Raw genomic sequence first — 14,846 nt, 5'->3', positions numbered from 1 at the left:
ATTCGCTGGGGTCTGAGATTCTCTATTAGTCCAGTGGTTCAGACTCAGAGCTTCCGCCACAGGAGCTTCAGCCTGACCCCCAGCTTGTGAACCAAGATCCTGCAAGCCATGTGGCGTGGCCAAAAAAAAAAAAAAAAAAACAGAGAGAGAACAATAACAAAGTAAAAAATAAAATTAGGCTAGGAAACTATCAGATATGTTAGAAGGAATATAAAAATATAGATGGGGCTCCCGTGGTGGCGCAGTGGTTGAGAGTCCACCTGCCGATGCAGGGGACACGGGTTCTTGCCCCAGTCCGGGAAGATCCCACATGCTGCGGAGCGGCTGGGCCCATGAGCCATGACCGTTGAGCCTACGTGTCCGGAGCCTGTGCTCCACAATGGGAGAGGCCACAACAGTGAGAGGCTGCCTACCGGAAAAAAAAAAAAAAGATAGATGAATCAACAACCGGAAGGTACAACAGTACCACAAAAGGCCGTGGAAGGCGGGGCCTAAGCAAGGGCAAGGGCAAGGTTTGGGCAGTGGGTGGGGCCTATGCTTGGGATCCGCAGGGCTGGAAAAGACCCTGAGGGCTGTGGGGGGTGGGGCTTAGGCTCATCAGAACAGAAGGGTCCCAGGTGTGCCCCCCACCCTTGGTCTCAGAGGGCAGGGGACCTCACCTGGGAACCCAGCAGGCTTCTTGGGCTCTAGTGGGTGGGGCAAATGCCCTCCTCTCCTCTCCTGCTCCTCCAGTCCTGGAGGGCCCCTCCCACCTGCCTCTCCTGCCTGCCTCTCCTGATCTCCCCGGCCTCAGGGTGCTGATCCTGTCTGGCCTCCACTTCTCCTCCCCCTCAGTCCCCCCATGTCCTACCGGTTCACTTGGTGGTTCCTCCGTTTTCCTTGGGTGTCAGGGTCCCCTACCAGTGATCAGCAGGTGCCCTAGGAGTGGAGAGATGCTAACTCGGTGTCTGATTCCTTTTTATAATTCCTGTTTCCTTATTGATACTCTATTTAATGAGATAACTGTTTTCTTGGTTACCTTTTAGTTCTTTGTGGTTTCCTTTGCCTGGGCTTCCTCAGGGACAGTTTCTATATTCATTTCTTTTCTTTTTTTTTTTTTCCCCTGTGAATGGTTCATACTTCCTTGTTTCTTTGCATGCCACATAATCTTTTGTTGAAAACTGGTCATTTTGAATATTATGTGTTGACTCTAGACGTCAGATTCCTCCCCTTCTCAGGGTTTTTTGTTACTGCTTGTTGTGGGTTGTTACTATTAGTTTCGTTGTTGTTTGTTTAGTGTCTTTTCTAAATTATTTTTGTTAGGTATATATGCTTTGTTCATGTGTGATTATTGAAGTCTGTGTTCCATTACCTTAGCAGTCAACTAGAGTTTTTCCCAGTTTCCTTGAACACCTGGAGACCAGAAAAGTATAAAATAAAGAAAAAGAAAAAAATACTCTACTTTTGGCTGGGTGGTTCTGTGTTTGGGTACTCCAGTGCTTAGCGGGGCTGTTTACAACCCTGCCTTAGCTTTTTAATTTATTTTTTTATTTTTTATTTTTTTGGTACACAGGCCTGTCACTGTTGTGGCCTCTCCCGTTGCGGAACACAGGCTCCGGACGCGCAGGCTCAGCGGCCATGGCTCACGGCCCTAGCCGCTCCGCAGCATGTGGGATCTTCCTGGACCGGGGCACGAACCCGTGTCCCCTGCATTGGCAGGCGGACTCTCAACCACTGTGCCACCAGGGAAGCCCCCCTGCCTTAGCTTTTACCTCCTGTTTGTGTGGAGCCTAAAGGTCAGCTAGAGGTAAAAGTTTAAGGTCTTCTAGGCCTTTTTCTGTGCATGTGTTCAGCCCTGGGCATATGTGTGGCCTTCTAGATTCTGCATTATATATGAGAGTTTACAAAGCCCATTTCCCCCCACGTATCTCCTTTCTCAATGTCTTCCTTTCCAGGCTTTTAGTTCTATATATGTGTTATTATCCTGCCTGTTTTCCCTTATCCTAGGCTGCTTGCCCTGGGAGTGCTCCAAGTCAGGCAAAACAAAAACACTTTCTTGTGCCAGTTTTTGAGGAAATTGTCAGTCATGTCATTGCGTTCAGCCACAGTTGTTTGAGACTAAGGTTTGTATTGCCCCCTTGGCACTGTTATCCTGCACCAGGAGTGCAGCTGCCATCCTTACTGCCCCTGCTGAACTGGGGAGTGGGGGATGGTTGGTAGGCAGTTAGAAACACCACATCACTCTCTTACTGCAGTGTAGCAACTTGTTTCTTTGCGAAGCCTTCTTGGTTGTTGTAGTTTTTATTAGATTCCAGAGTTCTGCAAAAGTTGATTCTGACCGTTTTTTCCAGCCTGTGTGTGTGTGTGATGTGTATGTGCAGTGGGTGAAGCCTTGGAGTTCCCTGCTGTGTCCATTTTGATGATGTCCTTCCCCTGCTGCCCTCCTTTTTCTTCCTACTGTATCTTTTCAAAGCATTGAAGTTAAGTTTTTACCGTATTTTTTTTAAGAAATACAAGCATATGTATAAAGATTCAAGTATGGTTTAAAGACTAAAAGTGAACACTGTGTACGCATCACTCCATTAAAGAAATAGAACACTACTGGTATCTTAGAAGATTCTATGTGCCCCTTCCTTTTTCTGACCTAGAAAGAATCATTATCCTGAATTTTGTGTTAATTAGACATGCAAATAAGTAGGAAAATGTCATCCATAGCTAAGAGAAAAATAAGTCAATAGAAATAGACCTAGAAATGCTGAAATGATAGAATTCATACACCAAGACTTTAAAAACAATTATTTTAAAAAGTTTAAGGACTTATGGGCTTCCCTGGTGGCACAGTGGTTGAGAGTCTGCCTGCTGATGCAGGGGACGTGGGTTCGTGCCCCGGTCCGGGAGGATCCCACATGCTGCGGAGCGGCTGGGCCCATGAGCCATGGCCGCTGAGCCTGCGCATCCGGAGCCTGTGCTCCGCAGTGGGAGAGGCCACAACTGTGAGAGGCCTGCGTACAGCAAAAAAAAAAAATTAAATTAAATTAAAAAAATAAAATAAAAAGTTTAAGGACTTAAAGGCAAGTGTGAAAATATGTAGGAGAGAAATGGATATAAGATATAAGATAGAAATAAATAAAAAACTTTTCAAGCTGAAAAATACCTGACTTGTTGCTTTTAATTCAGCATTTTCAGTTTTTAGGAGGCGGGCTGTTTGAGTAATCTGCCATATTTCCATTTGCAAAGTTCCATCCTCCCTGCCCTCCCACCTCCTGCAAGCTTTTTTTTATATAGTAATTCCCAAATTTTGCTGTTAACCAGTTTCATCATTTTTCTTATCATTGACTTTACCCAGTGTTAAGTTTAAAAAATTGGGAACAATTTCATCTTAGTTTTAACTTACCAATTGAAAAATGTCAGTAATACTGCTTTTTCAGATAATAAAAGATAAAAATGCTGGGATCCAAAAAACGGGCACATAACCAAGATGATGAATGAAGGCAGTAAGCACTAATATTGTTAAAGAAAGAGCTAAGTATATAATATAGAAGTATTTGAGAATGATTAAATACAGATTATATTTCACAAAGTATATCTACATTTTTATACTTTTAAACTGTACTTGCATATTTAACAGATATAATTTGATTTAGTATTTTAATTAATATGTGATAATAGTAAATAAATAACAATTTATACTTCTATTGTATATATAATCTATAGTTAATCATTTTTTCTTGAACTGCACATTTTTAAACATTTTGTAGGCAAGGCTGTGCTGTATCCTTCTTGTTAGGACAGTACTGACAGCATAAACCTCTTTATACGCTCAGCTATGATTAAACTTAAGGTATTAAAATGCCACCTTCCAGTCGCTAAACATACTCTAAGTTTTTCTAAGTTGCCACACTTACCAGTACTGATTTCAGGGCCATTGGGATTTGTCTATGTGTAGACCAGGTTAGGACAATGAATTCTTTTTCTTGGTTAAAAAGTTTAAGTTTTAATTCTTTTTTTTTTCCCAAATATTTTATGACTTATTTTTGAATAAGTTTCAATTTGTGGTTGAGAAAGTTGAGGTAAGTGTTGGCTTGGGTCACTGGCTTATCTGTGATTAGAATTCAGGATTTTTAGCCCTTAGTTCAATTCTTACATTTAGTTGCTCTACATGAGACATTCTTCCCTGTTCATGAGGGTTATGTGTTTGGCTTTCTTGTGGTACTGAAATATATTAAGGTGTTGAGTTGGTAATGCAGGATCAAGTATTTTTCATTTGAGGGAGCTAAACATTGAGTCCACTTAATCCTTAGTATAACAATTATATTGATTCTCCACATTGTTATAAAATCCTAGGTCCATGATGACTAATTGCAGAGTTGGGAGAATTTAATTTTGGCTTTGAGTAAAGTGACCAGAGAGTTCAGACCTCTATTTGACTCGAGAATAGTCTCTGATGTGCCCAGTAAGGTGTCATGTATGCTGTGCACAAAAGTTTTGGTTTTTAAATAATCAAATTACCTCAATTGGGGAGCACGTCACTATGGAACTTTAATTTTTCTAGGACTACAGTATGTATAACTTTAGCATACATATGATTGCTAGTTTTATAACATTCTAAATCCAGTGAAGTTCAGTCACAGTATTATAAGGTATAAAAGATAAAGTATGATTAATTTTGACATAATGTCTACTTTTAATCAGTGACTACTTGTTTTTATGATAGCAGTTTCATTAAACTCTTGGTTGTTTCCTTGCAAGTGTCATTTTTAATTTAAACAGTGTTAGGAAGACTTTCTATTATTGTAAGCTGTTTACAGAGGTAAAATATTCATTATAAAAAGTAATAATATTTTGCAAATTTTAACAAAGTGTAAGTACTTGTAATTTTATCTTGATTTAGAAATTTGGCAGTTTGGTATGTAATCCTTTAAATTGTGTTTCTTTCTATGTGCTAACATTTTTTCTGTTCTCTTGTTATTAACTACAGTATGAACTATTATTTTCCTGTTTAAAAACTTTTTTTTTTTTTTTTTGCGGTACGCGGGCCTCTCACTGTTGTGGCCTCTCCCGCTGCGGAGCACAGGCTCCGGACACGCAGGCCCAGCGACCATGGCTCACGGGCCCAGCTGCTCCGCGGCATGTGGGATCCTCCCGGACCAGGGCACGAACCCGCGTCCCCTGCATCGGCAGGCGGACTCTCAACCACTGCGCCACCAGGGAAGCCCCCTGTCATATTTTAAAAATACCTTTTCTCTAATTCAGGCATGTCTAGAGTGGTAGAAACTACTAGAATTAGGCTTTTTAAGAAATTTGCTGGTATGACTCTAAAAATTCAAATACATATGCATTGTAACATTAACATGTTTAATGAGATCTAAGTGATTGCTGAATAGTTTATTCCCCAGAAAAACAAACATCTACTTACTGCATTTATATAATTTCTCTCCTTTCTCCTTCTACTGTTAAAAAAAAAGAGGAGAAAAAATATAAACATATAGTTTATCTTTTACTGCTGTCCTTAGAAGCCATTTTTTTAAAAATAAGGTTAAAGTATAACATAATTGTTACCTTGGGTGTTCCATTTCACCTGGTTCTTGAGCTAACTTTTTCATATGTTATTTGCTAGTAACTGTAAATAAACCATTTAATATCCTTGTGAAATGGAAATTCTAAGTAGCCTATGTCTTAACACTAATGAATTTAAATGCAATAATACCAGCTTCTTGCTAGATGAATTCTAGGAGTTCTTAGGGTTAATTAGGGTTCTCCTTACTTTTACATATTATTTTGTATAAATATTAGGTTATGTTGCTAGGAATCTGTCTTCTATTATTCAAGATCATAATTATTACTCAGGACTTATTAAGTACCAATTATATGCAAGAAACTAAAAGAGATGTGACAAGATCCCTAACTTCAAGGGCTTATAATCAAATTGAATATTAGAATACATATCAATATAATCTGATATATGGTAGGTAGCAAATGGTGGTATAGACAGTGGTGCTCCAAGCATTAATGATGAATTGGTTATAAAAGGTTTCACAAAGGATGTAAGATATGAGTCAGGCCTTAAGACAGAAGAGTTAAGAGACCATTTTAGGTATAAGAGCTAAGGGTGGATGTTCCTTTGCTTTATGTAGTAGCTTTAATACATGAATTTATATAGGGAGTTGATATTGAAGGGACTCAAGTGACAAGCTAAAGAGTTTGTAATTGGGAAGTAGGAAATAGTTTTGAACAGCAAGTGGTGAAAAAGAAATAGGATTTTTAAAAATTTAATCATTCAATTTGATTTCTCTGAGAGGTGCCACATAAAGTAGTTTTGAATATTTTTCATCTTTCATAGTTACAGGTTAAATTGTGCTAATGTCTCATGAATAGATTACAGCATTGATAAGTGTGTTTGCCATGTTTGTGGGAGGTAAAATGATTGTTCTAATCTACAAGCAGATGTTTAAAAAAAAGAAACATCCTTTTCCCAGCTGAATACGGTTGTTGGCTTTCTGCAGTTTTCTAACCTGGCAAGTATTACTGTATGTTTTTTGAATACATACATGCAAGTATACTTGGATATGAGGGCTGTGAGTGATTACTGAACCTAATGTTACATGAGTCTAAGTGCAATGGAGAAAGCTAATGACAAACATTATAAAAATAATTTCCTTTTGTTAGGAAAGAAGTGAGCACAATGAAAAATATGAAGAGCAATAGACAAGGTAGTACAGTTTTTCAAATCTTACAAATAAGACTATTATACTAGTGATAACTGATGAAACTTTAGGAGTTAGTTCAATGCTCAAAATTGTCTGGATAGGCTAAGACACCCTTTACCTGTTCTCAAAAAAATGTATGATATAAAGGAAGAAAGTATAGCCTGACGGTTTATCATCTATAGACACACGACCACCTGTTAAGATGGACTATCTAAATAAAACATCTTAAATTTCATTTCTCTCTCTTTTTTTTTTTGAAGGGGGGGTGTGCACTGCGTGTATTGTGGGATCTTAGTTCCCTGACCAGGGATTGAACCCGCACCCTTGGCAGTGAAAGCGTGGAGTCCCAACCACTGGACAGCCAGAGAATTCCCTACTTCTCTTTCTTTACTCATATTGTTTGAGGGACTTTGGGTAGACAACAAAGATAATTGAAGGATATTAGATGAAATTATAATAACAGAAAGAGTGAGGAGAAATATAAATTCATAATGTTGTTCATGTAGTAAATCCAGGAATTACTGACCTATTCTTACCACCTTGAGTTTTTACTTTAACAGAATATACATTTTGAATGTAGATGTACAATTTCCTAAATTCAGGGAAATGTATTTTATTTTTTTTAATTTTTTTATTTTTAAATAAATGTATTTATTTATTTTTGGCTGTGTTGGGTCTTTGTTTCTGTGCGAGGGCTTTCTCCAGTTGCGGCGAGCGGAGGCCACTCTTCATCACGGTGCGCAGGCCTCTCACTGTCACGGCCTCTCCCGTTATGGAGCACAGGCTCCAGAAGCGCAGGCTCAGTAGTTGTGGCTCACAGGCTTAGTTGCTCCGCGGCATGTGGGATCTTCCCAGACCAGGGCTCGAACCCGTGTCCTCTGCATTGGCAGGCAGATTCTTAACTACTGCGCCACCAGGGAAGCCCACAGGGAAATATATTTTAATGATGATTAGATTTACGGAAGCCTAAAGTCATTATGCTGTTTTAATAATGCAAAGAAAGCAGACAGAAAAGATGAAAATAGTTAACTACTATAATGAAGTAAGCAGAGTATGTTCTTGGATTATGTGCCCATTTGTACATTCAGCTCACACGTATGTGCCTGTTCCTGTACTAGGGAATTAAAGGTATACGTAAGAAGCTTACAGTCTAGACATATTTGCTTTCTTGTATACATGCAATAATAACCAAGCAGTTCTAATTCTCTTCTTCCTTAAAATTTTAAGGGACATCTTCGGTGAAAGTGAAACAAAAGTATGTGTTTAGTCTGTGATTGGTGGTAACAGAATATTTTTTTGTTAAGGATACTCACCTAGATTATCAAAAATAGCATCAAAATTATCTCATTGTAAACTTTGTCTTGGGCTTAGTCCTAAGTTGAGAAACTGGAGAATTCTGGTAGGGATGAGTTTTGTTTAAGATTTTTTGTTCTTCAGATTTATTCTCACTTTGGGGTTGTGCAAAGGACCTGCTTCAGGCACTCTGTCATTGTGTACTCAGCCCACAATGAAAACTAGACCAAAAGTTGAGCTTTCCCAACCTTTAGTCTAGTACTACTTTGTACCACTAGGGTTTTGGTAAGGCCTTCATAGAAGTAGTCTGTGTCAATCCGTAACTTGTTTTGGATTTCGTGATTGCTGTCAGTGTTTGATAAATGTTGGGGATGGAGGAGGGGGACAGTGAGTAGTGAGTAGCTTATTTCTGATAGGTTCTGTCCACATTAAGGGGAAGAGCTTTTAATTGCCCTCAGTTTATTTAACTTGGCTGAACCCCACCACATCTTTGTTAGCCAGTGATGAAAAAGCCAACAAATAGCTTTCTTTTGAGTCATATGTACAACACTAGAAGAAAGCATTTTATGTTAAAGGGTTCTGTGTTCCATTAGCTGCCCTGGTCTGTCTCCTACTGAGCCTATGTTACCAGATGAATTACTAGTCCAGATGGCTAAACTGTTGGAGGATGTAAAACCAAAATCCATTTCAGGAAGCTGTCCACTTTGCTCAGTTTTGGATAGAGTCCATTCTGATTAGTGGTAACTCTTAATTTGTTTTAAAATATAATTTTTAACTGTATGCTTTCTTGATTTTTTACCTAGGTTACACAATATCCTCCTATGCTTGAGACCTACAGACTACGTGTCCTACCAGAACTAATCAATGGTTTTTCATCTCCTGGAGATAAATTAGAAACATAAACATGGTGCCAAAAGAACTCCTTACCTTACTCTAACTCCAGTTGATTTGGACGTACTTTTGTATTGAAGAGAGGTATACAAATTAAGGATACCTGTGCAGAGACTCTGTCGTGTAGGATCATGGACCATCCTAGTAGGGAAAAGGATGAAAGACAACGGACAACTAAACCCATGGCACAAAGGAGTGGACACTGTTCCCGACCATCTGGCTCCTCAACATCCTCTGGGGTTCTTATGGTGGGACCCAACTTCAGGGTTGGCAAGAAGATAGGGTGTGGGAACTTTGGAGAGCTCAGATTAGGTAAGAACTTGGTTATATTATTGGCTTAGCCTAACAAGAACAACAGCAGCTATAATAAGCTTTGGTGCATTTCAAGACCAGCAGTTTATAATCTTATGAGAAGTTCTTGTAATGAGGACCTATTGTTAAAAGAACTGAAGAATTTATGAAGGAGACTATAGTCATTATCAGGTATAATTGTTATCCAGGGTTCATCCCTCTTTGTGTGTGATAGGATTTTAGATTTTCCACCAGTTCTGAGATTTTGTGATGTAGGGAGATCTACATACAGATATCAGTAAAACGAAGATTCTGATTTAGTTGGTTGGAGAGTAGAGCCCTGTATACTGTCTTTTTAACAAACTCCCAGTTGATTAAAATGCTGTTGGTCCTTGAACCACACTTTGCGAAGGGATTAAGGCCTTGTTTTAATTCAGAATCTACCCTTAGTAAGGGAAGAGTCAGTACTTACTCAGTAATACCCATACTTAGTCTGCAAGGAGATACATCAGTATTTAGAGAGGTTTTCCAACTGATACCATGTTTGCATTCCTTCCCGGAAGTTCCAACATCAGGATTGAGCTAGAACTCCAGGGAGAAACTTTGCAATTTTTATTTCCCAACCAAGGAAAGGATTTTTTATTTCAGGTATTAGTTTATGAGTGAGATGATGAATAATGATAAAATCAACCAGTTTGAAGATGTGAAATTAGGAAGAAGGTACATTGGGTATTTAGAAACTTTTTATGGCCCTCCCTAGGTGAATGGGAAAGAGAAAATGAAGGATCTTGTGAATATGTGAAGTTGGTCACCGATCTGTATTGGTGCAGATTGTGACAAGGTCCTTTTTTAAGCTAAAGTGTTTTCTTATTTTTCATAGCTGTTGAGACTATGTAGTATTTTGAAGACCCATCGTAAGAGGCTTTGCCCTTTGAGGAATTGGGAGCGTGGGAGCATAAGATGATTATTTTTGATTACCTCTGCTACTTCTCATGATTTTTCCAAAGGAGATCGAAAAAATCTTACCTCTCATCCCCCCATAGAGAGATTCAGGGAAACATCACTGTACTAGCCAGAGATCACTGGGTGTAGAATTGAATCTAGGGATGCTGAGAATGAATTTATTTTTACCACTAGAAGGCTGGGAGCCTGAAATTTTAAGACCTGACTAGGATAATGAAAGGCTTTTATATTTAGTGATGTGTTCATGTTCTGGTTAGCAAAGCCAGCAGATGCTACTGAAAATAGGAGTAAGATGTGTAATTTCACACTGCTTGAGTTCCTACCAACTACTGAGTTGCTTTAGTAGCTAGTTTTGTGACTATACATTTATATAATGGGTTGACTTTGCTCTAACATCACAGTAGTACTTGAATTAAATAGATTATGACAAACATCCACAAAATTACTGAGGCGGTTTATAATGCATATAAATTCATGCTTTCTCAAAACATCATAAAATTGTTTAATTTCTATAAAGATGAAGAAAAATCCTGGTCAATGAAAACTGCAAATGTATTTTATTTAATTACTTAAGTCTAGATTTGTATTATATGATCTTTACGTTTACACAGGAATGGAAAAATCTATTCAGGTAGAAGGATAGCTCATGTATATTTTCAGAGTGGTAAAGTGTTGTGTTTTATTTCCTCTGATGAATCTAGGGTGATTATGATGGGTCCCATTTTGACTTGCATTGTAGTCAGTAGAAAGAACTTGTCTCTCTTTTCAAGTGGTTTTATTCTTGTGTGCTGATGAGGTTTTCATTAGCCCTGGGACCGTTATTGTTAGGGCATTGTATCTAGGAGTACTTTTTATCAACAGAAACCAGAAAAGTAACTTTCAGAATCATTTGATGTCTCCTGACAATAGGGTGTGCTGTATACCCCATTCCATTGTCCTCTTGGTATGGTATTAGGAAGTAGAAGATTGTGCAGGCAACAGGAGGTGAAAACTGGAAAATTCCAAACTCAAGGCAGGAGCAGATAGGCCTCCACCCAGGCTGCCATTACAACGCTGTGCTTTCTTCTCCAAACTCATTTCTTTCTCTAGCTACCTGTCTCTTCTGTCCCTCAAATAGCCAAGTGCATTTGTGCCTCAGAGCTTTTACACCTACAATTCCTTCTGCTTGAAGGATTCTTTCTTCAAACTTTTGCTTCGCTGGTTGCTTTTCATCCCTTGGGCCTCAACTTTCATGTTACTGTCTCAGAGAAACCTTCTGTGACTTCTCTCCCACCTCCATTTAAAATAGCACATTACTCCCCTAACCACATTCTGTCTCATCAAACTGCTTTGTTTTATTCATCGCATTGATCACTGTCTGACATTATTTTATGTATTTGTTTACCTGTTAATTGTCTCTCCTTACTCCAGTATAAGCCCGTTGGAGGGCAGGGATTCTATCTGTATTATTTGCTGATGTTATTTGTGGGCTGGATGGATAGATAGCCAGATGAGTAGGAAGGGGGGAGAAAAAAAATACATGGGCTCCTTTGGGTTCCTGGTATGTGGGGGTCATGGTAGGTAGTGGCATTACTGCTTCAGTAGACTCCTGAATTCCAGACAGAGAGCCAAAAAAAAAAGGGATGATTAGTGTATTTTGGCTCTATGTAAATCTATTTCCACCTCATCATCCATTTAACAAACACTTCTTGAATATTTACTGTCTTGCTAGACTTGGGAAGGATACAAAGAATTACAAGATGTACTTAAGAATCTCACAGTATCAGGTGGTGGGAAGATAAATAAGGAGTATGGGGTTGACAGATACACACCACTATGTATAAAATAGATAACCAACAAGGACCTACTGTATAGTACAGGGAACTGTAGTCAATATCTTGTAGTAACCTATAAAGGAAAAGAATCTGAAAAATATATATGTGTATGTATAACTGAATCAGTTCGCTGTATACCTGAAACAAACACAATATTATAAATCAATTACAGTTTAAAAAAAATCTCACAGTCTAATGACAGAAAAAGAAAAACAAATTACAACATAAAGTGATAAGTATTGTAATAGAGTGTATAAAAACTACACTGGCAGAGAAGGTTAATGAATGTTTCACAGAGGAGCGTGGTTTGATCGAGGGTAGTACAGGACTTCACTGGCGAGCACAAGGAAGAAGGACTGTCCAACAGCAGGATGCACAAACACTATGTGTTGTAAAATTGTTTAGCATATCGTCAGAGCAGCAACTAGTTATACACGGCTGGGTTATGGGGTGTGAAGTGAAAGAAGAGTAATAGATGAGGCTATTAGATACCTTGGGAGCAGACTGTGAAGTGTTTGCTTGGTATTAAAGCATTTGGACTTTATCCTGTAGGCAGTGGAGTAGAATCATCAAGGGTTTTACAACAGAAGAGTGACATTATCTGGTTTGTATTCTAGAAAGATAATTCCCAGTATAAGATTAGATCAGATAGTAAAGAGGTTGACATCGTGTGGATTTTTGTTCTAATTGTACTTGTCACATTGTGTCATGTTCCTCCATCTCTCTACCTCAAGATATGCTTGATGGTAGTAATTTGCTTTATTAATATTCTCATATTTATTCGTATTCTTAATTCCTTTTGCTGTGTATGGCATATAATGGGTACCCTAAGTAGTCCAGGTCAGAAGTGGCTAGGCCTGCCTTAGCTCTGAAAATGGCAGTGAGATGCAGAGGAAGGGATGAATTAGGGAGAAATTTCAGAAGGAGACCTTAGGCAGGATTTGGTTACCAGTTATTTTGCCAGTGTGGGAAGACCAAGTGAATGAGGAAACCTTTAATAGAGCTAGGAAACATGGGATTAGAGTAGGCGATGGGGAAGGCAAGTAAGTTAGACTTTGAGAATATATTGACTTTGAGGATTGTGTAGCACATACGCAGAAATGTGACTCTGAGACTTAGAAAAATTAGACTTCAGCTGGGATTAAGAAATCATTACCATGTTGGTGTTAATGAGCATGCAATCATCAGTGATGATATGATGCTTGTGGACCTTGTGTGAGTGAGGAGAGAAAGAGCGTGCATTTAAGGGATGCTGGAAGAGGAAGAGCCTCAAGAGTAGAGAAGTCGAAAAGTCAAGACAAGAGTTTCTAGAGGGGTGGGGTGTTAAGCACAGCCTGTGCCCTAAGGCTAAACAGGAGAAGCTGATTATTATAGCCTTTGGTCTTTTACTTCTGTTTATATATTTCTGAGATGATTCCTTTTTTCCTTCCTTTTTGTTCTTCGTTTATTTTAATGAATACATGTATTTTGTAACCAGGGGAAAAATAGCAATAAACATAGCCTTTAAAGGAATGCTTTTAAAAAGAAAACATGCTGTTGCCCAAAATTTTTTTAAAATTTTTATTAAAAGTATCTCCAAAGATAATCACTAATTTTGTTTAATTAATTTAATTTTCCAGAATAACAAATATGGATCAGGACATATTTTAGAAATGCAATCAAACTGTGCTGTAAACTTGCTTTTATCACTTAATACAGCATGAACTTCTATGTTTCAGCTTAAATATAGATCATTTTTAATGTCTGTATGTAGAAATTTATTAGCTAGTCTTAATACACATATAAATTATTTCTGTTTTTTAATTATAAGTAATACTATCTGAACATCCTTGTAGATACTTGTAATAAATACATCCTTGTAGTCTAAGCTTGGTTGATTATTTTCTTAGGATAAATCCTGGAAGTGTACTTTCTGTGTCGAAGATACATACGTATTTGTGATTTTCTTACACATTGTCAATTTGCCCTCCAGAAAGATGGTTTTCCTTTACTTTCTGTGTGAGCCTGTGTGTGTGTGTGTGTGTGTTTCTCCTTTGAAAACCTTGAACATTATCGAGAATCTTTTCATCTATGCTAGTCTGATAGGGGAAAATGGTATCTTGTTAAATGTGTATGTGTTCATCATGGGTGAAGTTAAACATCTTTACACATTTATTTATAGTTCTTCTTTTAAGAGTTGCTTGTTTGTGGCCTTTGCATATTTTTCAATGGAAAGATTATATCTGTGGCATCTTATCTATGTATATTGCCTCAATAGAAAGGGGAATTTTGAAGATTTGAGAAAGGAAGATTGATGAAGGATGATCATGGATAAAAGGTAGGAGGACACGATGGAGTGGAAACAGATCTGCAGGTTGTTTTTTATTAATTGTGAAGCTTGGGGAATATTTTGAGGCCTTTTTTTTTTTTTTTTTTGCGATACGCGGGCCTCTCACCGCTGTGGCCTCTCCCGCTGCGGAGCAGCAGGCTCCGGACGCGCAGGTTCAGTGGCCATGGCTCAGGGGCGCAGCCGCTCTGCGGCATGTGGGATCTTCCCGGACCGGGGCACGAACCCGTGTCCCCTGCATCGGCAGGCGGACTCTCAACCACTGTGCCACCAGGGAAGCCCTTTTTTTTTTTAAAATTAAAGTTTTGAGTCTCCTGAATCAGGCCTGGAAAGAATCATGTAAACATTAAGATAAAAATGATTCTATTCCTCCAGAATTTAGAAAATATGTATCCCTAGTCTACAAATAACAGCTTTTTTTCCTTCTTAGTTGCAAGAATAAGTAGATAGGTGATTTCATATCCTAACAAGTATGTGCCTATGTTTATGGGAGACCATTTAGACTAAACAATCTTGCATATAAATTTTAATAATTTTTATACTGTCTTTGTGAAATAGTATCTTGTTAGAGAATGTTTTTAC

At 38.4% G+C, this 14,846-nt stretch overlaps 1 protein-coding gene across 7 annotated transcripts in view; it reads left to right on the top strand.

Moving 5' to 3' along the window:
* Positions 1–14,846, top strand: part of CSNK1G1 (casein kinase 1 gamma 1) — a 152,406-nt gene that overhangs the window by 36,312 nt on the left and 101,248 nt on the right. For all 7 annotated transcript variants that reach the window (XR_003795842.1, XR_003795841.1, XR_003795839.1 and 4 more), the window contains exon 2: positions 8,783–9,182. Coding sequence is in view for 3 of the 7 variants with exons in the window: in XM_029237452.1 (XP_029093285.1) it covers positions 9,002–9,182 (181 nt within the window). In the remaining 4 variants the exon portion in view is untranslated. The remainder of the gene's footprint in view (positions 1–8,782; positions 9,183–14,846) is intronic.

This window comes from Monodon monoceros, unplaced genomic scaffold (genome assembly GCF_005190385.1).
Source record: "Monodon monoceros isolate NGI ecotype Baffin Bay Population unplaced genomic scaffold, NGI_Narwhal_1 Super_Scaffold_21, whole genome shotgun sequence".
Lineage (NCBI taxonomy): Eukaryota > Metazoa > Chordata > Mammalia > Artiodactyla > Monodontidae > Monodon > Monodon monoceros.
This window is presented reverse-complemented; position numbering and strand designations above follow the sequence as displayed.